At 41.2% G+C, this 23,560-nt stretch overlaps 1 protein-coding gene across 1 annotated transcript in view; it reads right to left on the bottom strand.

The window, feature by feature from the left end:
* Tmc2 (transmembrane channel-like 2) overlaps positions 1-23,560 on the bottom strand; it is an 80,860-nt gene that overhangs the window by 41,740 nt on the left and 15,560 nt on the right. The window contains exons 2-8 of the mRNA XM_005380756.2: positions 17,954-18,272; positions 15,605-15,757; positions 11,386-11,476; positions 5,387-5,468; positions 4,724-4,830; positions 2,688-2,786; positions 613-755 (exon numbers count right to left, since the gene is read on the bottom strand). Coding sequence (XP_005380813.1) covers positions 613-755; positions 2,688-2,786; positions 4,724-4,830; positions 5,387-5,468; positions 11,386-11,476; positions 15,605-15,757; positions 17,954-18,272 — 994 coding nt within the window. The remainder of the gene's footprint in view (positions 1-612; positions 756-2,687; positions 2,787-4,723; positions 4,831-5,386; positions 5,469-11,385; positions 11,477-15,604; positions 15,758-17,953; positions 18,273-23,560) is intronic.

Genomic DNA, 23,560 nt, shown 5'->3' with positions numbered 1-23,560 from the left:
TTCTTCTTTCATTCCTGATACCAGGAATCAAACTCAGGACTTTGTGCTTTGTAGGTAGGCGCTGAGCTATCTCCCTGGCTAAAAGGCCATTTCTGAGCATACAGATGGGTAGGCTGGGGCCAGAGAGGCTGGCATGGTTAATCACAGCCACATAGGTTTATTGCTTATATTTTTATATGTTCCAGGCTTGGTTCTAACATGCAGGCTAGGGTTCTAGAGTACTTTTCCTGAAGAAGCTGAGCTCTAGAGAAAATAATCTTCACCTTTACCTCATTAGGCATTGTGTTCCCTCTCAAGCTACACTAACCTTTTGATAGTTTTGGGAACACACTAGGACATTTATTTTGTACATGATTTTTCTTTGTGTAAAATTTTGCACGTCAGACTTTCAGCATGGTTGGTCGTTCTCAGCCTCACCTAAAGGAATTTTTATCTTGTTTTCCAGAGCTTTACACATGACCCTGATTATATCTAACACATATTATACCTCACATTTGCTTAGTGTATTTATTTCCTTATTTTCTCTCTAACTGCTCCACAAGAAAGTAACTAGGCATAGAGGAGCTAGGAAAGTGAGTTGTTTGTGTGAAGAAAACAAGATGTCATACTTACGATCTAATGACAATCATCAGGCTGTAGCCAAACACGCTGACCCCCACCATAAAGTAAGCCATGGGCAGCCTGTACCTCAGCCACCCAATGGTCCTCTGGTTGTTGTAGTAGCCATAGAAGAGAGCAGAATACTTGATGTAGCCCTGTGGGATAGCAGATCCAAATGCTCTGGGTTTATGAGCTCAGAGAAGATGGGCATCAGACACTTCCATTCTACCTGGGTTTCTGTCTCGGTGTTTTAACCAGAGTCTAAGGGGAAGAAGGAAGAGTTCTAGATGTTCTTGTTCCTCCTTTTACCTCCCCAGGGACTTCAGAGTCCACTCAGTTCTCTTCCTCTTTCCCTTCCTCCTTCCCTTTATTTCCCCGTACATAGAATGGGTAGTGGTTCAGGAGGGAGAGGAGCGTTGTTAATCATGGATAAAATTAGGATAAGGGATGTATGTGTGCCCATACCTGCACACACATGCAGGTATAGCTCCATATTATTCCCTATCCTGCAGGTCTTCACATCCTAGAAGTAGATGGGAGCTTATAAACTTACTCAATATTCCAAAACTTCTAAATAAAACTGCACATGATAAAGTTTACAGTTTAACCTCAAGTTCAAATTTTGACTTGTTTTATCTTTGGCTTTTAGGTGTAATTGGCTTTGGGTGTAGTGAGTACCTTTTTTTTTTTGCATTTAAATATTTAGTTGTAATATTGTCATGACTTTTTTTTTTTTCAGTACCGGGAATCGAACTCATGACCTTGCACTTTCCAGGCAGGCACTGTGCCGCTGAGCTAAATCCCCAGCCCCTATTATCATGACTTTTCAGCAGTTTTCATATTTTCACTAAATACAAAGGAAGGGATCATTGTTGAGTAAATTCAGTTTGTTTTGTAGACTGGATGTTTCAACAGAAATTTTTAGGTTGACTAAGGAAAAAAGGAAATCCCTACTAGTAGTATAATTGGGTTCCCTTGTTCCAAATAAGTTGGAAAATTACTCCATGTCACGGGAAGAGTCCTGTGATCCCTAGCCAAGTAACACGGCCTGCCACTGTTCAGCTGCCCTGCGGGATCCTCACCAGGTGCTCAGCTGTGAGCCAGGCTGCAGCCAAAGTGCTGTACCTCACTGTGTGTGACGACAGTGGGAGAATTCCCAATAACAATGGGAGCAGAGTGTACATGAACACTTAATTCTTCCCCTGGATTCTGGTACTTGCTTTTTCTTTTTGCTGTGTGACTTAGATCCCTGCGTAAATGGGTAAGCAGAAGATGGTGGCTTTGGTAGTGTGGCTGCCCATAAGCTGTCCATTGGTCTGCAAGTAATCAGTAACCCCAAAGAAACCCATTTCTTTGCCAAGCTGGACCTGTCTGAGTCATTTTTTGGTTGTTGGTCCTGCCTTAACAAAACAAAACAGAGAGGGGGAGAGAGAGAGCAGAATGGAGAGAGATCAGTGACCCATTGTAGGTGGTGCCGTGTCCTGCCACCTTGCTTCAGGAGCCTAGTGGAGGTGCAGTCCAGGGGCATGGAGGATGCGGCCTCAGAAATGGAGGAGGAGTGATCAGTTAGAGGGCCATGAGCAGAGACAGGGAGGCACGGAGGGGGTGGTACGCATCCCAGGACTTCCCTCAGACTTGGTAATATTTGGGCACTGAAATGTAAGATACCAGACAAACACAAGACTGGAGAAGTAGCAGCAGCCAGGTTGTGAGCCATTCTTTTGTAAACCCAAAGGAGAGCACTGACCTTAGCTCCATTTGGAAATGAGAAGCAGTGGATATCTGATGTAGGAGAGTGCAGGGTCAGATTTGCATTTTGGAAAATTCACTTTGGCAACAGAGATATTAGGAACCATGCCTAGGCAAGCAAGAAAGGGCGAGGATTCGGGGAGTAGTCCTGGTAAAATGAGGGCCTTAGTCTAAGCAGAAGTAAGAGGGATGGGGAAAGCATTCTGCCTAATGGTGAGATTCTGCCTGACTAAAGTACTGGTTTTTCAATAATTAAATGCAGTATTTCACCCCTATCCATTCCATCTTTAGGCCTGAGAATCACAAGGTGAAAGTGCACTGGCTTGTCGCAATAGTACCTCAAAATCCCAAAGGACAGAAAAGTCCATGGCTTTCTCTTCCTCAGCCCGAGGCACGGTCTTTCTGGGAATGCTTCCATAGGGCACACCCATCAGTATCTGACAGAGACAGAACAACACAGGTATAAGTGGAGGAAATGGGGACACATACATATAAGCAGGTATTGGGTAAACACTTTCCCTCTCAGAACAGGACATTCTGTGTTTTTAAATAATATTAATCTTTTTCCTGATTTTAAAAGTAACACACACTTATTTGTAGAAAATGTGAAAAAGTAGAGAAGTGCATTTTAAATATGTATCACTTCCACAACCCAAATATAATAACTGCTAGACAGATACAGATTTTGTTTCAGTTACTTTTGACCTCTGTATATATTTTAGCCTAGTTATTTAGCTTAATATATTATGTTATAACTAATTTCTTGTGTCGTAAGGTATTTCCAAAAATGAAATGACTTAAAAAATATCTAATCCGTTGTGTGTACTACAAACATACTTAACAGTTGTCTACTGTTGTGCATTAGAGTATTTCTAGTTCTGCATGTGTGCATAATTTAGTTAATATCCTTGTACCTAGGCTTTTTCACATCCTTAATTATACAAAATGTGACTGAGGTTACATATGGATTGACTTTTCTGTGACAGTTTCTTCTTCTAAGACTGTATCCTTCCACTTATTGTCTTATTTTTTGTCCTGTAATGTTTACTTTATAGTGTTCCTCACAGAAATTTTCTGGCTTGTTAAATTTTTACTAGTTATTTTGTACATTTGTTGCCATTATGAACATAAATTTTTAAATTCTATTTTAAACTAAATGCTAAGAATATAGAGAATTGCTGCTGTTCATCTACTTAAAGTGAGTCTAGCAATCTGAATATACTCTGTCATTAAATTCTAATAGCTTGGGGCTGGAAAAGTGCCTCGGTGGTCAGGTGCTTGTGTATCATGCACAAAACTCTGTGTTTAATCCCCAGCACCACAAAACAAATAACCACTAGTTTGTGGTAGAATAACTGGATTTGTGTGTGTGTGTGTGTGTGTGTGTGTGTATGTGTGAGGTCTTCAATCATATCATCTAAAAATTAAATTAATGTATTTTTTTGTATAAAATGTATAAGATATTTAATTTTCCTGACTCACTGCATAAGATAAAAATTTCAAAATGATTTTGAAAAGTAGTGATGGTATGGACATATTGTTTGCAATTTTTTTCAGTTAATGACATTTAAAACTTCATTAGTATATGTTTATAATAGATAATAATTATATCAATTGAGGAATTGATACATGTATGTCTTGCATTTTGATCACTTTTACCTCCCCTTTCCCCCTGCTCTGCCCTCCTGCTCATAAATTTTGTAGCACAGGCATTAGCATTTCACCATTTAATAAATTATTATTTTTAGTTTTTAATTTGTTGGCTTATCATCTTAAGTACTTGCCCTATTTCTTTCATTTTTAATTTATATTCTAATTGGAAAATACGTTGCACATAAAGTAGCATATATAACACCTACGTACAGTTGATCATAATGAAAAGAAAATTAACTAGTGTATATCCACAGGCTAGTTTAAGAAACAGAAAGCCACCAAGACTGTAGGACACGCTGGGTAAGGCCCGCCAGACTCATATTCCTCTTCCACCTGAGGTGCAACCATGATGTAGTTTAATTTATGGTAACCATTCCTTTGCTTTTCCTTATATTTTACTCATTTAGTGTTTAGTTTTGTCTGTTTCTCTTCGGAGGTGTATAAAAGAAAAAAACCCACTGTGATGTTAATTCTCTAGGGTTCTTAAGGTATAAAGAAAGGAAAATGTAACATCCATTTTAAAAATAGAAACATAAGTATTTTAGTTCCATTCTTTGTACTGAACCATCTGGGTGATTGACATGAGTATATAAAATTTAAAATGAATAATTTTTTTTGGAAAACAGGGAGTGTTTGGATAATACAAATGAAGATGGTGGCCTTGGTGAGCTTCAGCAGTACCCAAAGATATCGGAAGGTGTTACTGAAAATTTGTTTTTACCTCTGGAATTATGACTAGACCAAATATTAAGCCAAAAAGGACCAGGTTAACTCCATACATCCATCGGAGGAAGATGAAATATGATGCCACTGAAGAACCAAAGTGACCTGAGAGAAAAGAGGGTGGATTTACTTGTGAGGAAATTGACACTGTTGAGGACTATGTTTCTGAGCGACTCCATTTTCCCATTAGTCTGAGGAACCAACGTCCTGGTCTTCATTTTCTTTTTCCAGATAAATAATACTAATCCCTGTGGGATTAACCAACTTGCCTAACTAGCCCCAACCAGAAGGTGAAGAAGCCAAATTTAAGACTTGATCCTACTAATCCCAAACCCCTCTCCCTCGTTCCCCTTTTCCTATCTTCCTCCTTCTCACTCCCCTTCTTCTTCTTTTTTTTTTTTTTTCCTGGTACCGGGAATCAAACTCATGACCTTGCGCTTGCCAGGCAGGCGCTGTGCCACTGAGCTAAATCCCCAGCCCCTCACTCCCCTTCTCCTCCTCCTTCTCACTCTCCTTCCTTTCCTCCTCATTCTTCTTTTTCCTCCTAATACAACAGAAGCGATGAAATATTCTAATCTTAAAGTCAAGAACACAATCCTTCCAAGCCCTTGGAAGACTCTTCAGGAAATCAACTGAAAAACAGTGGCACCAAAATACTTACTTTCGATGTCCTTGATCTTCATTTCCCAGGGAATGCACTGAGTCTTAAAATTATCAAAATCTCTCTTAAATTTGACCCATTTCTGAAATGAAACATGCAAAACCCTGTTATTAACACATTGACCTGGAGCACAAAGTGGCCTGTGGGAGGGCGTGTTGCTGTTGCCATGTCAACATGAGGTTGACACGTGGGAGAGGCTGCCATCGGGGAGTCCCCCTCTCCTGAGATCTCAAGCCCAGGCTGCCAGAGGTGGATGTTTCACCCTTTTCTCTCCCAAAGTTACTTGTGGAGTGAGACTGAAGCCAGGACAACAACAACACTTTGCATTTCTCTATCATGCTGATAAAGTCTCAGATTTGGAAAGTTTATACATAAATTTAGAAATTCTGTGTACAGTTTCTGGTTTGAGGAGTTGAATTGGGTTAGCAACCTCTCATACAACTTTTTTTCATCTTAACACAAAAGTTCAGGGAAAAAGATATCTCACAATTCTCATATTCACATTTGACAGATGGCCAAGTACCTATCCTTAATAGGAATTGATTCTGAACTGTGAGGCTGGTGGAACAGGTACAGGGTTCTCAACTCCTGGCTGTTCATTCTCCTGGGGCAACAGTAGCCTTGCTTTTCTGGAAGGAGTCAAGAAAGCATTATTTCCCCACTAATGGTGCTCTGGTTTGGATCTGGACTGTCCCCTAAAGGCCCACATACTATAGGCTTGTTCTCCAGAGTGCCACTACTGGGGAGGTGGCAGAATCTTTAAGAAGTAGGGCCCAGTGGGAGGACTTCCCGTCACTGAAATGTAACCTCAAAGGAGATGGTGGGACCAATCCCTTCTGCGTCACCTCTCTTTTTGCACCTCAGCCATGAGGTGAATGTTTTTTCTCTACCATGTGACCCCACCATGATGTGCTGCCTCTCTACAGGCCCAAAGCAATGAGGCTACCTTTCATGGACTGCAACCTCCAAAACTGTAAGCTAAAATAATTTTTCTCTTAATAAGTTGATGAGTTCAAGTATTTTTTTGTTATAGTGATGGAAAGATGGGTAACACACATGGGTTTGTGTCCAGCTCAACAGCTGGAGTTTGTATCAACCAGAAACCAGAGTAGCTGTTTGTCTGATGGCTCCATGCTGTTTTGTCAGCTCTTCCTAGGTTTGCTCTCCACTCATCCAACCTCCTGGAATTAAATCCATTTAAAATTTTAAAAGAGATTCAGAAAATAGCAGGCAAAGAGGTAATAGACAGTGGATTCTGAGATCAGTTTCTATTTTTAAAAGGTCTACTAAAAATTATTCATGAAGGAAATGAGATTTTCCCTTGTAAAGTCACTAAAGCATGAAAGGTTTGTGTGAAGGAATGAGACAGGTTTCCAAATTTGATTTTCTAGGCATGGTTTTGCTATATGCTGAATGAATGATTACTATGAAAGAAGAAAACCGTTTGTCAGAAGACATGGCTGGTCACAGATGTAAAGGAAAAGAGGGGCCCATAAGCAAAAGTCTAGATGATAACAATGGCAAAGATCTGAAAGGATGTGCAGAAAGGCCGATGATAGACCACGGTTGCTCTAGCCCCATGACTTCATCCTCTGTATCTAATTCTGGTTCTGTGCTCAAAAATAACCTTTGGTTTCTTTGTCTTCCCACATAGGTCTACTTAGAAAGAGGGCACTTGCTGATCACCTGGGCTGTGTGTATCTTGGTTTCTATGGTAGTGACTTTCATTGTAAATTAATAGCTTGGGATTTGGATGAAGGTATAGCTGCCCATGTAACTAACTTGACTCTGAAAAATGAAAGGCACTGCTGATGTGGACTTTGCATTTTCCAGCTCTTGCATCAGTAGTTTGTCCTTGTAAATTAATAATCTAGCAGTTGGTTTTATGTATCTGCCTCATAAGCTTTATTAATGGGTGTCCTCCTCTGAGAGATGGATCTCTCGTCAGTGTGCTGATAAAATCAGTATAAAATATAGGCTTGAAAAGCTGAGGACCAGTAAGAGTAATAACCATGGCTAAGTGAGGTCTCTAGGGACAGAGGCTTGGAAATCACCTGACAGTCCCTCAAGGCTGTGGGCATCCTGGACTGAACGTGAGAGTCTGTGGCCGGGGTGGAGAGAGGCCTTGGAGATGCTGTGCAATGAAGCTCTTATCCTTCATTGGTTTAGAGAGCCAAAAACTTGGGCTGGGTAAGGGCCAGAGACCCAGAGTTCCTTCCTCTGGGTTACATGAGATGGGAACTGCTGTCCTGAGGCTAGCTCCTGTTGTTTGGCAAGTAGACAGAAGAAAAGGGTTTCCAGTAGTGGTCAAACAGGACCCCAGCAGGATACACGTCCTGCCTGTACAGAAGTCCGAGTCTGGGTGGCTAAAATGAACACCATCAGGGAGACCTGGGAAACGGTATCATAACACAAGGAAATTTGTGGAAAACATTCCTCATTATGTAGGATACATAAAATCTAGGAGGCCGTTCAGCATTCTCAGTAGGATGTGAGAAACCTGCCTTCTGAAGTAAAGGACGGCCGTTTGCAATTGTAAAGATGATACAGGTGAGGTGTGGAAGGATTACAGGAAGCAATGAATTCAGGAATGCAATGAAAAGAAACATTTGACTCAATAAAGACTATAACTGACACAGGAAATTGGATTCAGTGGTTGTACTGGGAATTTCTAAAATTGCAGAGATTTAGAAAGCAAAGAATTAAAACAGTGGGGGAAGGTAAATATGGAGACCGGACGATGGGTGGTGATCCTTTTCCTAAGCAGGGAGCTAGACGTACCTGGGGCAAACATGAATGAACAGCTTCATCTGTCAAACATATATGCGTTTAGAGATCTGAACATTGTGCCTATACTTAACAATACTGTGCCGTGCACTCAAAAATTTATAAAGGGGTTACATCTCAAGTTGGATGTTCTTACCACAATGAAAAGAACAGTGAATGCTATTTATTTGTTTATTTATTTTTGAGACAGGGTCTTGCTTTGTAGTTCAGACTTGACTTGCACTCACTATGCAGCCCAGGATGGCCTCAAACTCACAGCAATACTCCTGCTTCAGCCTCCCGAGCGCTGGGATTATAGGCATGCACCACCATTCCTGGCTCGAGAGTGAATGTAATTTAAAGGAAGAGTAATAACGCATTTGTTATCCAATAGTTTAGCACACAGCTTAAAAGACAGCAATAGAGGGGCTGGGGATTTAGCTCAGTGGCACAGCACCTGCCTGGCAAGTGCAAGGTTGTGAGTTCGATTCCTGGTATCAGAAAAAAAAACCAAAACAAAACAAAACAAAAGACAGCAATAGACACAGCTAAAGAGGATAAGTCATTCTCAGACTTTGTTCATTTGTGTGTGAGCTGCTACAAATTGGGAAAATAATCTGGAGATGTGTATTGAAATTTAAAATATGCATGTTTAGGAACTAACAGTAGTAATTTCAGAATTTTGTTCTGTTGAAATCCAAAAACACAGATCTAAGATAAGGATAGAAAGGTGTTTGTTGCAGAATAAGATACCACTGAAGACCACATTCCTCGGTTGGAAAACCAAATCTGAGTGTGCAGTTGTGAAGTGGTACTTTCCAGACAAAATTAATAAAATGACCCATAGGTCATTGTCAGGCATTTATAACTGAAAAAGGAGAAAGTAATTTTAAAAATAAAAAGATTCAAATAAAACAGATATACAGACTAATTATAAAATTACTGTACTGCCATATGCCACTATCTATAAATGTATAGGAAAAAAAATTTTTTTTGGTACTGGGAATTGAACTCAGGACCTTGTGCTTGCCAGGCAGGCACTTGTGCCACTGAGCTATATCCCTGGCCCCTGTGTAGGAAATTTTTAATGAAATAATCAAGTTTGGAGAAGAATATGAATTATCAAGATAGGCCCCCCAAAAAGTTGAAACTTGAATATATCAATAAAGAGGGATCGCATAAAAACATTATTAAGGTAGTCTCTAAAAATGGAACTTGCAAAAAAAAAAGAATATTTATGCTCCATAAACTAATATACAGATAAAGTAAAAGTAATGCTATCTATTTAATATCATAAATCAAGTACACTCCTAGTAGTAAAACATCTGCCAAGATGGCATGGATGCACCCATGTGCACACAGACATACACATAAATTCAGATCAATCTTATGAAAATTTATGTAAAAACCATTGATAAAATAGTATAATATCAAATGTGTCTATAGAGTTAAAAATAATATGTCACATCCAGGAGTGGTGGCTCATGCTTGTAATCCCAGCACTTGGGAGGCTGAGGCAGGAGGATTGCCATGAGTTCAAGGCCAACTTGGGCTATATAAGTGAGTTCAAGGCCAGCTTGCACTATTTAGTGAGACCCTGTCTCAAAAAAATAAAAATAAAAATATAAACAGTGTGCCACAATAGAGGTCATCCCAGAAATAAAAGAATCTTGGCAGCAGAAAGGGAAAGATGTTTAATAAAACCTAATACCTACTTCCAATAAAACTGAGCTCTTACTAGCTATAACTATAACAACTATAACTATAACTATAACTATAACTATAACTAAAGGCTAATTTCTTATTATGAGAAAGAAAGTCTACTCAAAGCTGGCAGCTCTCAAAAACTTAATATGAAACACTAAAGTCATTCTCATTAAAATGATAAAAAGACAAAGCAACCTGTGGTCACTACTGTCAATTAAAATTGTTCTAGAATTACTAACTCACACTTTAACATAAGAATACATCGTGTTTACAAAAAGCGGACAAAACCTCTTCAACATACATATTTAGATCAAACAGAATGATTAAAATTAATAAGAGTACAAAATGCTGGGGCTGTAGATCAGTGATAGAATACTTGCCCATCACAGAGTTTGATCCTTAGTGTGTGTGTACAGAGAGAGAGAGAGAGAGAGAGAGAGAGAGAGGGAACTAAATATAAAATTAATGCACAAATCTGTACCTTTCTACACACAACCAACAACTAGTTATTAAATTAGTGAAAAATGATTCTGTTCACAAAAGCAAGTAGATTTTAAGCTATGCAGAAGTAAGGTTAAAACATAGAAAAAGATCTAAATAGAGAAAAATGACAGACTTTGTGGAAAGATCTAAAATAAGAACCTGTGATATTTTTAGATGCAAAACTAAATATTATATAAATAATAAGCTTGACCAAATTAAATGAAGGGGTAAAAAATTCCACACTAATATGTGGAATACAAAAAGTTCATCTCAGAGCTGGGGGTGTAGCTCAGTGGTGGAGTTTGCTTAGTATTCATGAGGTCCAGGGACTCAATCACTAGCATTGCAAAAATAAATAAATATTTAAAAATTGATTTCATAGAAGTCAAGCATAGAATGTGGCTACCAGAGGCTATAAATAAATAAATGAGAAAGAAGTTAAGCTAATCATTAAATCATGGTTTAGAATTAAAGCCCTGAGGCAGACTATATTAAGTGAATGACAATGTTAGTTTTTCAAATGGTGGGTACTTTGATACCACTTCAGTATCTCAAAGGAAGGCTATTTAATAAGTCCCACAGTAAATATCCAATCATAGAAAATTAACCTTGCCTGAATCAGAAACCCGTTATGACATAAGAAAGCAGAGGTGTCTATCCCTCTGGGGACATCACAGTTTATCACCCATGTGACCTCAACTATGCTCTATCCCTCTTGGGTCTCCACCAAATCAATGTACCCTATTTTGCGGTTTGGAAAAATAAAATCTCCGTGGTTTTAGCATCATTAATTCTGTGAGTTTTTTTACTGGAGAGGAAACAAATCTCACAAATATTGAAGCTCCTATAGATAAGTATAGAATAATTGGCAGGATACCATTGATTTTCCTGGAAGAATTGCTGTAATGTATTGGATCTCACCTCCAGGGTTCTGGGGGAAGCTGACACAAATGGTGAGGAGGGGGCAGGTACCTACAGGGGTCCCCCACATTCCCAGGCTGAGCGGGCCCACTCCACGGCTGTGTTGTCTCCGCATCACACACCTTAGCCATCAGCATCCTATAGGCGTAGAGCCGCTTGCCCTTCCCCTTCCCTAGGGCTCCTTCGTACTTCTCCACAAAGGCTTGGGCCTCCCTGGTCAGGGGAAAAATACATGATTAACAACTAACCAATGGAAATCTAAACTAGGACAGGGTATAGATGGCTGAAAGTTTTTGGTGATTTTATTTCTTCAATTAAAATATACATTCCATGAAAGCAGGGTGTTTTGTTTGTTTTTTCCAGTGAAGTTTCCCAAGTGCCAAGAATGATGGTTAGCGAGTGGTGGGCCCTTGTGGAAGGCAGAATTTTGTCATTGCTCCCAGAGACTTTTTTCCCCCTGTGGGTAAGCTGCAATGTGGCAAAAGGGACTCTGTAGATGTAACTAAAATTGCTAACTTTAAAATAGGGGGATTATTTTGATTATCTGGGTGAACCCAATGTCGTTGCGTGAGCCCTTAAAAACAGATGTGGAAGGCAGGGCAGTGAGAGAGCTCTGGCAGAAGTGAAAGTCAGAAATTAACAGCAGAGAAATTCTTGACTTCTGTTGCTGGGTCCCTCGGGAGAGGCCACATGGAACGTCTGAGAAGGGAATGAAGCCCATGAACGATCAGGGAGCTTGGAAGAGAACCTCAAGCCCCAAGGAGATCTGCAACCTGCTAGGATATTGGAGTTTCTGGGTTGTTGGCTTCTCCAGCGTCTAGTCCGGGATATACAACACAAAAAGAAAAGCTAGGGAACCCAATGCTCTGTCATCCTTGTTCTCTGAGGTCCTTTGCCAGTTTGCTTTCTCCTCACCTTTCTCAATCTCCTTTTGTCTGCTTCATATATAACATCTAAGGTTTTAGTTGTAGTGGGTAGAGAATGAGGGAAAGCACCTGTATGTCATTTTCTGAGAAGTGGCTTTCTGATCTCTCTAAAGAAAGCAGGCAGTTTGGGTAATTTTCTAAGACATAAAGCTTCTTACAAAGCTGAGGGACCCCGTCTGGCTAATTCCATTATTAAAGCAACATCCTGACTCAGGGGCCCTGGAACCCTAATGCCAACCTCACCTCCCGCCTTGTCTTGTTATTAACAGTATCTCTGTGCTTCTCCAATTCTTCTTTGTTCTTTGACTTCATCTCTCAGGGCTCAACATAGTGTAATGGAACAAGTTATGCCAAGCTTCAATAATAATAACTATGAGTTATTAATTATGTATAAATTAGTAGAAATAGTTTTGCACTTGTAGAATCACCCTGTGAGATAGATCATTATTGTCTTCACTTTAACAGATGAGTAGTGTGGGGTTCAGAGGGTTAAGGGAAGGAAACCAGGCTGAGAGAAAGTAAGGGGCCACCCAGGGCCCCCTGGAGGGGCAGAGCCCTGAACTCAGGTTGGCCCAGCTCCCTGCTGTGGCCTTGGTACCTTGCCATTCTTAGACAGCTGATACAACAACTGTGCTCAAGGCAGCCAGATGCATGGTGGGAACAGAGACTGAGGCCCACATGTCACTGCTCCATAGAAGGAAAATGGAGTCTGGGAATGGCACTTGCAGGTGGAGATTTTGCTGCCAGCAAAGGATGTCATACAGCAGACAGAGATGCTCTAGAATGTCTGGCAATTCTGGAGAGGTGATTACAAATTAACAGTGCAGGCCCTGGAACCAGAGTTCCTGAGTTCAAATCTTGGGTGAGCCAGATGGCCTTGGGAAAATTACTTGATGGTTCTGTGACTGAATTTCCTTATCAGTACAATGGGGACAACAAGAACAGAACCTACATCACACAGTGGTTGTGAGGATCACTGAGAACAGGGAGCGCTCAGCAGAGGCTGACTAGATCTTACAGGAAGAATATTAAAGGATGAAAAAGACATAGCTTTGTAAACGAGCACATCCAGTCAAATGAGTGGACAATTCCTTGAGATCAGAGGGACAATGAATACATCCCTCAGCCTGAATGTAGGGAGAGGGATTGGTGACTCTTCTATAGAGGGGACACTTAGCCTGAGCATGACTGGGGGTGTAGGAATCAGCCAGGAAGCAGAGGTCTTCTAGGCAGAGGACCCACTGGTGTGGAGTCTCAGAGGCTGAGAGCCTTAGACTTGGGCCTGGGCCGGTGGTATTGCTCAGTGGTACAAGCACCTGCCCGGCAAGAGCAAGGTCCTGAGATTGATTCCCAGTTCCACACAAAAAAAGACTTGGGCCTGGGATAGGCATCTTGAGGTAGAGGGAGAGGGAGGCGGTGGTGCCGGAGAAGACCTACGGTTTGACAGGAGACTTGCTGAGCAGGAGAGACCTAGTTTACTCAGCTTCTCAGCTTTAGTTGCTGCCCACCCCACCAGAAGCAGGAACTCTGCCCCTGAGAGGCCTAGAGGGGAGGGGATGTGCATTTCTGCTCTGGGCTGGATTTTCCTGGTCCCTGAGACTTCCAGCCAGCTGGAGATCTCATTTCCACAGGCATCCAGGTTGCTGTTTTTCCACTGTTAATAAAAGATGCACCAGTGACACCTGAGTGAGGGTGAGGTTCCTTGAGTGCGACAGGTGGCTGTTCAGCCCCTGACAGGAGGAAGAACCCAGCCTGGAGGGAGAGGGCAGAAGGGACTCTGAGAAAGGCAACTAGGATGAAGCTATCTACTGCCTAAATTGAACCTACAGTCCAAACTGTTGCTACGACTCACACAGGTCTATTTTCATTTCTACATTCTTTTTAATTGTTTCTCTGACAAATACAAATGTATATATGGTACTTAAAATACACATGATGTTTTGATAATTATATACATTGTGAAATGGCTAAATCAAGCTAATTAATATATGTATTTCCTCACAGCGTTTTTTTTTTTTTTTTTTTTTTTTTTTTTTTTTTTTGCAGCGAGAAGCCTTACTATCAACTTCAACCATTTCCAAGTACACAATATATTAATATTGTCACTATGCTGTACCTAATCTAAATATATTTACATTTAAAATTTCAGTTTCTCAGCCATACTAAGCTTCCTCTTGCAGCTAGCTGCGTAGGGGACCATGCAACCATCCGCAGGGCCACAGAGGGAGCTGTGTTTTCAAGAACACCTGGCGGGGTCTGTACTGTGTCAAGTGAGAGGTTGTGAGTTCGATTCCCAGTACTGGAAACAAAACAAAACAAAACAAAACAACAACAAAAAAAAACCAAAAAGAACCCAAATGTGTCACTGGGTTCAAACCCTGGCTGCTTGCAGGGCGTGGTGGCGCACGCCTGTAATCCCAGCACTTGGGAGGCTGAAGCAGGAGGATCGTTGTGAGTTTGAGACCAGCCTGGGCTACAAAGTGAGCTCAAGGCAGCCTGAACTGCATAGCGAGACCCTGTCTCAAAAAGACAAAAAAAAAACCCCAAGAAACAACAACAATAAAAAACCCTGGCTGCTCCACTTAACTTGCTGCAAACTACTTGATGGTCCTGTGACTCTTCGTCAGAACCTTTGCTGTCTCTTGGGTACATAGTGTCAGAACATGACTGCCACATCACGCTCCTTAAAAGGTGAGGAGTTGACCTGAGCATGAACAAACATGGTGGCAGGAGCTGTGTGTGAGAGAAGCCAAGAAAAATGGGACTCATAAAGAGGAAAAGGGAAACAGGTGTCACCCCCAAGCCTGTGGCAGAAAAACACAGCAGGGATTTGGGGAAATGTAATTTGGGTGGGAATTTTCTAGTAGAAAAGCAAAAGTTATGCAGTGTGACTTCTGTTCTTTTCTCCAAATTGTGGTGTGGACTCGAGTCATAAAAAGCTTGGTGAGCCAGCCTTTCATATGGACACCAGAGAGGCTGCTGGGATGGGAAGTCAAGTGGCGCAGGTAGGAAGCCCACTGTCATTACCAGAGCTGTGCTGGGGAGTGCCATCCCCAGCGTGGGCTTGCATTAGGGGTGAGCAAGCAGTGAAGACCGAACTTCTTTCCCTGCAGGTGAGAGTGAGCTCCATGTGCAGAGATTCTGGTGCTTACATAACACACGAGAGAGCCCATCTTGTTGAGGAGAGACGTCAGAGGCGGCTTCCCTGGAGAAGGTCTGTGCTGTCATGAGGGAGGCACAGGACCACCAGTGACGTAGGGCACTGGACGGAAGGGCAGTCAGGCTACAGAAGGGCTGGACACAGGTTTCTGTTTCTCTCTCTCCCACTTGGGGCTGGCGAACCTCAAGGCCCCCTGGGTCCCAAAGTGCACCCCTTGTAGACACTGAGAAACCTGGTTGGCCACACCCAGCTCACCTGAGCTCAGTCAGCTTCTTTGCCATGGGCCAGGGCTTGTTCCGCATGGTGGCAATGAGCTTCTTCTTCTCTTCCACTTGCTCCAGGATTTGGGCCAGCTCCTCCTCAGACAGGGACTCACCTCCAGAGGTATTGGAGGCCAAGGATGACGACCTGGGGCAGAGCCAGGGCAGAGTCAGAGGCGAGATGGAAAGGAGGTGGGGGTAGCCATCTGGTCTGGCGGTAGAGGCACCTGTGGACAAGATGGTGGGGCATGCTCCCCAACACTCATGTGCATGACTGTGCCTGTCCCCTCCCTGAAGCTGCTGCTGACAACCTCTGCCTATCAGAGGAGGCCACCAACCTTCTGTAGCCCAATATACCTCAGGTCTGTCTCCCAAATTCGATTTCTTTAACTTCTCCGCCATACACAGTCTAGCACAGTGTTTGCTGCTCAGGAGAAGCAGAATGTGAGCTACTTGTTATAATTTGACATTTTCTGGTAGCCACGTTAAAATGGTAAAAGAAATGGATAAAATGAATATTAACAATACATTTCCTCTAATCCAACATATAAAATTATTTCAGCATGCACTCCATATAAAACTACTAAAATTTTATAGTCTTTTTGTACTAATTTAAAGATCTGTCATTCACTTTGCACTCATGTTGCATGCCTATCAAATTTCCATCAGAGGTGTTTGATCTGTACTTGGATTTCACAAAATTATAGCTGAAAAACTAGAGTCACATACGCAAATTGTTTTCAACATATTTAAAAGTTTTCCAGTAACTGAAACAAATGGCAAAATGTTGTTTTTGGATATTGGCATCCTCTCTGACAAAGCTAATTCATCTTTTTGTAGAAGAATTACTTTGGCTTCAAAGCCAAATCAAATCAGTTTCAGAATTACATCTTTAAAAAAAAAAAATCTGTTAAATTAAATAAATCCACTAACTCTTGTGTGAACTCAGTGATATTAACATCAAATTGAAATCATATGAAATTAAATTGGAAATTCAGTTCCTCAGTGACACCGGCCATGTTTCAAGTGCTCAGCAGCCGCGTGTGAGTTGTGGCTCTCTTATTGGCTAGCACAGCCCTAGACAGCTTCCAGCAAGAAATCCCCATGCAGGACCCTCCCCGTCCCCCAGACACTGTGCTTAGCTGCCACAAGATCCAAGGTATTGTGTGTGCTCTGCACAGTGTCACTGATAAAAACAATGATTCTCAGCTGAGCCAGACAGCAGCTTGTGGGGCAGGTGGAGAGGGCAGAGAAACCCATTCCAGGGCAGCCTGAGAAAGCTTCCTAAAAGGAAGAATCAGGATGTGGTGTGGGTGACAGCAAGTTTTGAAGCCCAGTTTGCAGCAACCTGTATGAGCTTCCGCTTGTGATTAACTCCTGAGGAGCAGTCAAGAAGTCTCAAAATGCTCTGGGAGGTTAGAAGGCCTAGGACACAGGGACTGTGGGCCACAGCTCATGCACATCCTGTGAGCACAGTTCAGTCTTTGCAGAAGGAGCTCCTGGTGGGGGTGGGGTGGGCATTTAGCCACTGCCTTTTCAGATTGCACCTGTTCTTCCAGCACCAACTGAAATGCTTACCTTCTCTGGGGAGGAAACCTGATGCCCCAGCACTCTGCAGTACAGCACTCCAGCACATCCTGGAGTTGTGTACTCACTGCTTTCTGCCTTGTCTTAATTGATGCCTCTGTCTCATCTTCCCTGCTAGACCATCCGCATCTAGGGAGCCAGGACTGTGTCTTTTTCATCCCTCTATGCCCTCCCATGGCATTCAGCTCAAAGTGGCACACAGCAATCCTGTCTGCATCCTGCATGCCATTAAGGATGAACAGGACACCCGGGGCTCCTTAACAATGCATTCAATTTCTAAATTGTTAAGGCCACAGGCGTCCTTTAACCCCTTAGCTCAACCTGGCCAAGGACAGCTGGGATGAGTGACAGAAGACAGTTGACATGGGTGGCCCTGTTAGAGTGTCTCCTTCCCCCTCTGTGGAGGTGGAGAGGAACAGGGGAGCATCTAACTAAGGGCATGAGCAAAGTCATCAGATGAAATTCAGGGGACTTGGGATCTTGTCTCATATTACTGCCACCCTCCTCCCCACTCAGAGCTTCCCTTGCCCCAAGTGTGAGTTGCAGAGTGGGCAGTGGTCACGCCACACATGATGCCTGTGACCCCCAAGTCAGTTCTGCCTGGATACCAAGAGGCGGTCAGGGGCAAAGATGGGTGGATGGAAGTATGAGAAGAGTGGATGCTGCTGCTCACAGAGGAGGGGACACCAGCCCCGCACTGGGGAGGCAAAGGCAGCAAAGGAGAGGGAAGCGGCCTAGAATCTGAGCCACACCACACCTGGGTTTCTTTAGCTGCTTCCATGTCTCCTCCTTCCCCAGAACCTCTTTGTCCTTCTTCGAGTTTGCTCTCTGCTTCTTGAGGGAAGCTCTCCCATCCCTCTTCCTCCTGGCCTCGCCAGTCCTCGCGGCTAGGCTCCGCTCCTGTCTCCGCAGCTCCTCGCGGCGGCTCCTGAATTCTGTTGGCTTTCTCCGGGGAGACCTGGGCCTTGGGCTGCCTCTGCGCCACTCTTTCTGGCCAGGCTGAGCTCCACGCCTGCCTGCTGGACCTTCGGCTTTGGGAGCTTGCTTGCTTGAGGGTCTCCTTCCTGACCTGTCACCTGTGGGGGCAGGAAATAGACAGCACTGATCCCTTTGGTTGCAACCCCAAAAAGGTGCCTCTGGCTGGGAAATATAAAGTCTTAAATGTCCTCTGGAGCTTGTTAGCTCCCTCGGAGCTCAAAATATGACACCCAGAATATGGTACAGTGGTATCCAGAGAATTTTGCCCTGGAGAAAATTAAGACAGCCACAGAAGCTGAAGGTCATTCTGTCTTTCTCCTACTCTATTCCTTTGAGTAGGGACATGTGACAGGTGTCTTGCTCTATACCCAAAGGGAGACGTGTCACACAGAGAGGCCAAGAAGAAACTGAACAAGTGGACCTTGGTAAAGACCTCTAGTCAGTTGCCATTAGCTCATACTGTTGTGTTCTCCAGTCCTACTTCTGCACCTCTGTCCCTAAAAATAGTTTTTCTTGAGTCTTTGGGTCCTTACATCTGAAAGCACCCATGTTGCATGAAGCTATGTTGTATGACTCTGTATGCTTTTCTTTTGGTAATCTGTCTTTTGCTATAGAGGTCTCAGCCATGACCCTATGCTGGATGAAGAAAGAAATCTTCCCTACAGAACTAGAGGCCACATATGTGGGCAGCCTCTGGTTTGGGATGAGAAATATCCTCCTCCTCTGACCTCCTGACTCTCCTCTGTGTTTGCCTAAACCTTAGGTAGATATCAATTACACCAAAGATGCAGAATACCAGGTTAATGTGCAAAGATCAGTTGCTTTCCTATACCCAGCAATGGATAACTGGAAATTGAAATTAAAAAACCACCACACTATTTAGACTGGTATCAAACAATGAAAACATGTAAGTATACATTTAACAAAACGTGTAAGAGATATAGGAGGAAAATGACAAAATTTTGATGAAAGAAATCAAAGATCTAAATGAATGAAGCCAGGCACGATGGCACATACCTGTAATTCCCACACTCAACTCAGGAGGCTGAGGGAGGAGGATCAGTGAATTTGAAACCAGTGAAGCCTACATACTGAGTTCAAAGCCAGTCTGAACTACATGGTAAGACCTTGTGTCAGAAGAACTAAATGAATGGAGAGATAGTCCATGTTCATAGATAGGAAATATTATTAAGATGTCAAATTTTCCCAACATTATAGATTTAATGCAAACCCAATCAAAATCCCAGCAAGTTATTTTGTGTAGGTTGATAAGTGATTCTAAACCTTGTATGGACTTCATTCTTTTTTTTTTTTGTGTACCAGGAATTGAACTCATGACCTCATGCCTGCCAGGCAGGCACCGTGACACTGAGCTATATCCCCAGCCTCTAAACTTTATATGGAAAGACAAAAAATTCAGTGGATCAAACACATGCTGACAAGAACATGGAGCAACAAAAACTCCCATTAACTGCTAGTGTGAATGCAAAATGGTACAGCCACTTTGGAAGTCAGTATGAGAATTTCTTACCAAGATAAACAGAGGTTTACCATATAATTCAGCTATTGACTCTTATGTATTTACTCCAAGGAGTTGAGAACTTATCTCCACACAAAAACCTGAACACAAACATATATGATTCATAACTGACAAAACTTAAAAGGAACCAAGTTATCCTAAAATAGGATAAATCCTAAATGAGTGCATAAACAAACTGCACTCATTATTCAGTGATAAAATGAAATAAACTTTCCAGCTATGAAAAGACAGGGCAGGATGGGAGGGTTGAGAGCATGTTCCTAAGTGAAAGTAAGCAATCTGAAAAGGTTACATATCATATGAATGCAATTAATGCAGTATCCTAGAAAAGACAAAACTTTAGAGATCATAAAATAATCAGTGATTGCCAAGGGTTCAGTGGAAAGAGAAGGTTGAAGAGGTGAACCACAGGGCATGTTGGGAACATACTATTCTGTCACATACTGTGGTGGTGGGTATATGACATTTTATATTTGTCAAAATCCACAGGATATGAAGCACAAAGAGTGAACCTTAATGTGAACTATGGACTTTGGTGAGTAATAATGTATTCATATTAGTTCATCGGTTGGGACAGATAACCATCCCAAAGTAAGTTGCTAATCGGACAAACACATTGGAAGGAGGAACAGGAGAACAAAGGCTATTTGTGCAGATTATTTGCTGCAAAATTTTCATATAAACCTAAAATTGCTCTAAAAATGAAACTTATTTTTAAAATATGAAATGATTAATCAGTCAACTACTTAGAGGGCATGCTCAAGAAGTTCTTTTTAAAAATCAAAGGAATTCATTTTATTTTATTGGTATTCTTTCTTTCTTTCTTTCTTTCTTTCTTTCTTTCTTTCTTTCTTTCTTTCTCAGGTAAGGTCTCACTAAGTAGTTCAGGCTGGCCTTGAACTCACTATGTAGGCCAGGTGTGGTGATGCACACCTGTAATCCCAACACTTGGGAGGTTGAGGCAGAAGGATTGCCATGAGTTCACGGCCAACCTTGCTACATAGTGAGTTCAAGACCAACCTGAATTATAGAGTGAGAAGTTGTCTCAAAAAACAAAACAGAACAGAACAGAACTCACTATATAGCCAAGGCTGGCCTTGAACTTACAGTGATGCTCCTGCTTCAGCCTCCTGAATGCTGGGATTACAGGTGTGTGCCACCATGCCTGGCCTAAAGAAGTTCATTTCATTGACTTATAAAATAAAAATAAGTGGTCATATAATTTAAATATTCCTAAAATTTCCCAGAAATCAGGTAAAAATTTGGCAAATGAACCAATTTATTATTTAATAAATAATAAATGGCCAAGCATGGTGTTGCACACCTGTAAACCCAGAACTCAAGAGGCTGAAGAAGGAGGATCACAGTGAGTTCGAAGTCAGCCTGGTTCTACAGAGTGAGTTCAAGGACAGCCTGAACTACATTGAAAGACTCTATCTCAAAAAAAACAAACAAACAAAAAAAAGATTTAATAAAAGCAACTATGTGGTTTGATAAAACCAACTTCTTTAGTTTATCAGCCTTGATTATAATACAAGCTTACATTTTTATGCTACTTGAGTATGTTGTTCCTAGACTCTATAGATTGATTGATGAAATATGTTACCATTACTTCTATTCAATGTTTAAGATTATGAAATACTTAAATTTGTGCTTGAGTAAGTAGATTCATTAATCTAATTATTTCAACAATAATTATGTTTTATAATATGTGAGCTGGGATATTTATCCTAGATCTCTAAGATCTCTAAGTGTCCTAAATACTTGGACTGATACTAAATCTAGTTAATGGCTATTAATTGGATGCTGTATTAGTTAGCTTCATGAAACTACAACAAAATGCCTGAGACAATTAACTTACAAGAGAAAATGTGCACTTTGGCTCATGGTTTTGGAAGTTCCAGTTCAGGACTGGGTAGACCTGTTGCTTTAGGCCTCTGATGGGAGTGCTGGATGGTGACAGTAGGGAATGCGTAGCAAGCAAACCACTCACTTCAAAGGCAGGAAAGAGAAGTAGAAGACTCCTGGGCCCTGTAATTCCTCTTGAGGGCACATTCTCAATGGTCTCAGGGCTTCCCACAAGATTACAACTCCTGAAGGTTCTACTACCCCCCACAGCATCACCTGGGAACCAAGCCTTTAACATTCACACCTTTGAGGGACACTCGATACACACACTGTAGCAGATGCCTAGATCATTTCTAAGAGAGGATCTGAAACATTGACCACTAAGCATAATTTTAAACTTATGTACTTTTGCTTCTAATTTTTTAAATGCTACAGAGAAGTTGCATCTTTGTTAATGAACATGCTCATTTTTGAATGAATGTGTTCATATAATTTTGAAAAGCTGTATACAGGATGTGTTTGTACAAAACTGTACAGTGTATATTCATAGGCACTGACAGTCTAAAATTCTAATATGTGATAGTTGACAATGATCTGTCTTGTGAAATGGGAGTTTATTCTGTAAATAGATATTCTTTTGGTTAAAAGTTACAATCAAATGAGACTCTACTATAATCATTCTTGATGAAGTACAACTTTATATGCAAAATAAGGAGCTGTGTTTTTGTTAAGGGAAAAAGAATATTTATACACTAAATTGAAATTATTGGGTTGTTCCAGAGTAGGAAAGATGCACATGAAGAATAAAACCTGACAGGAAAATATTAGAAGTTTCTCAGAAATGGATGTGTGTGTGTGTGTGTGTGTGTGTGTGTGTGTGTGTGTGATACTGGGGATTGAACCCAGAGCCTTTGCACTAAGCTAAACCTCCAGCTTTTATTGTTTTTTATTTTGAGACAGAGTCTAAGTTGCTAAATTACTCACACTGGGCTTGAGACTACAATCCGGCCTCAGTTTACCAGAATGCTGAGGTTTCAGCCTATGCCAATACACCTGGCTCAAAAAGGGGCTTTTTTTGGTGTTAGCCTATAGATGTGCAAATAATAGTTTGAAAAGCTATAAAATATGGAAAAATCTTAGGAAAGTTTGCTGTTTTGATAGATTTGTTCATATATATACATATATATTTGTTTTACTGTTTTTGCCTTTACCTATAATATAAAGATTTTTTTCAAACATAATCTACACATATAGATTTACACGTAAAGATTTACACATTAATTATTACACATAAAGATTTTGTGTCTTCCCACAATAATTTTGTATATTTTATGTTGGTTTTATTATGGCCTTGAGTTTTTAATTAAGTTTCCTCACCTATGAAAAAGCTAACGATCTTTGTGAGTAATCATATTATCTTCTGTGCATGTTTTAAAATATTTGATTGCCACTTTCAAATGAGTAGCCAAATATAATTTCTAAGTGTTTAAATCTTTTGACACATTTTGGTGACTTTGGTTGGTTGGTTGGTTTGATTCTAAGATCCTATGTGTAAATAAGGCTAAATTAATTACAGAATATCTTTTTTATATAAAACCATCTTTGAGATTTCTCAAGGGCCCTGGAAAAATTACAGACTTATAATTTAACCTTATAAAAAGAGGGATGCTAGAAAGAATTAGGAATGTCACAGTTAAGAGTTTCATGGGAAGAGTTGCCAAGTAGAAGAGATATTTGGCTTTTCTAGGTTAAATCAGTGTAGGTAAAATGTTTAACTATTTCAGCAATTGTACACTCAACAAGAAATTCCTAGAGATCTGGTAGTGCTCTTCCCATTCTTGGTGTGTTTCCACTTATGAGAGACCTGGGGGATTTGCCTGATGTTAGACAAAAGCATAATTATTAGTCACAACTCAGTTATCATTTAAAAGGATAATTTGGATATAATCTCTTATTTAAATTGAATATAGTACTCCCAGAGGGTGGGCCCCCAGCGCA

Source organism: Chinchilla lanigera, unplaced genomic scaffold (assembly GCF_000276665.1).
Source record: "Chinchilla lanigera isolate Chin_1 unplaced genomic scaffold, ChiLan1.0 scaffold00014, whole genome shotgun sequence".
NCBI classification, from domain to species: domain Eukaryota; kingdom Metazoa; phylum Chordata; class Mammalia; order Rodentia; family Chinchillidae; genus Chinchilla; species Chinchilla lanigera.
Note: the sequence above shows the minus strand (reverse complement) of the source record. Positions and strands in the feature narration are given on the sequence as shown.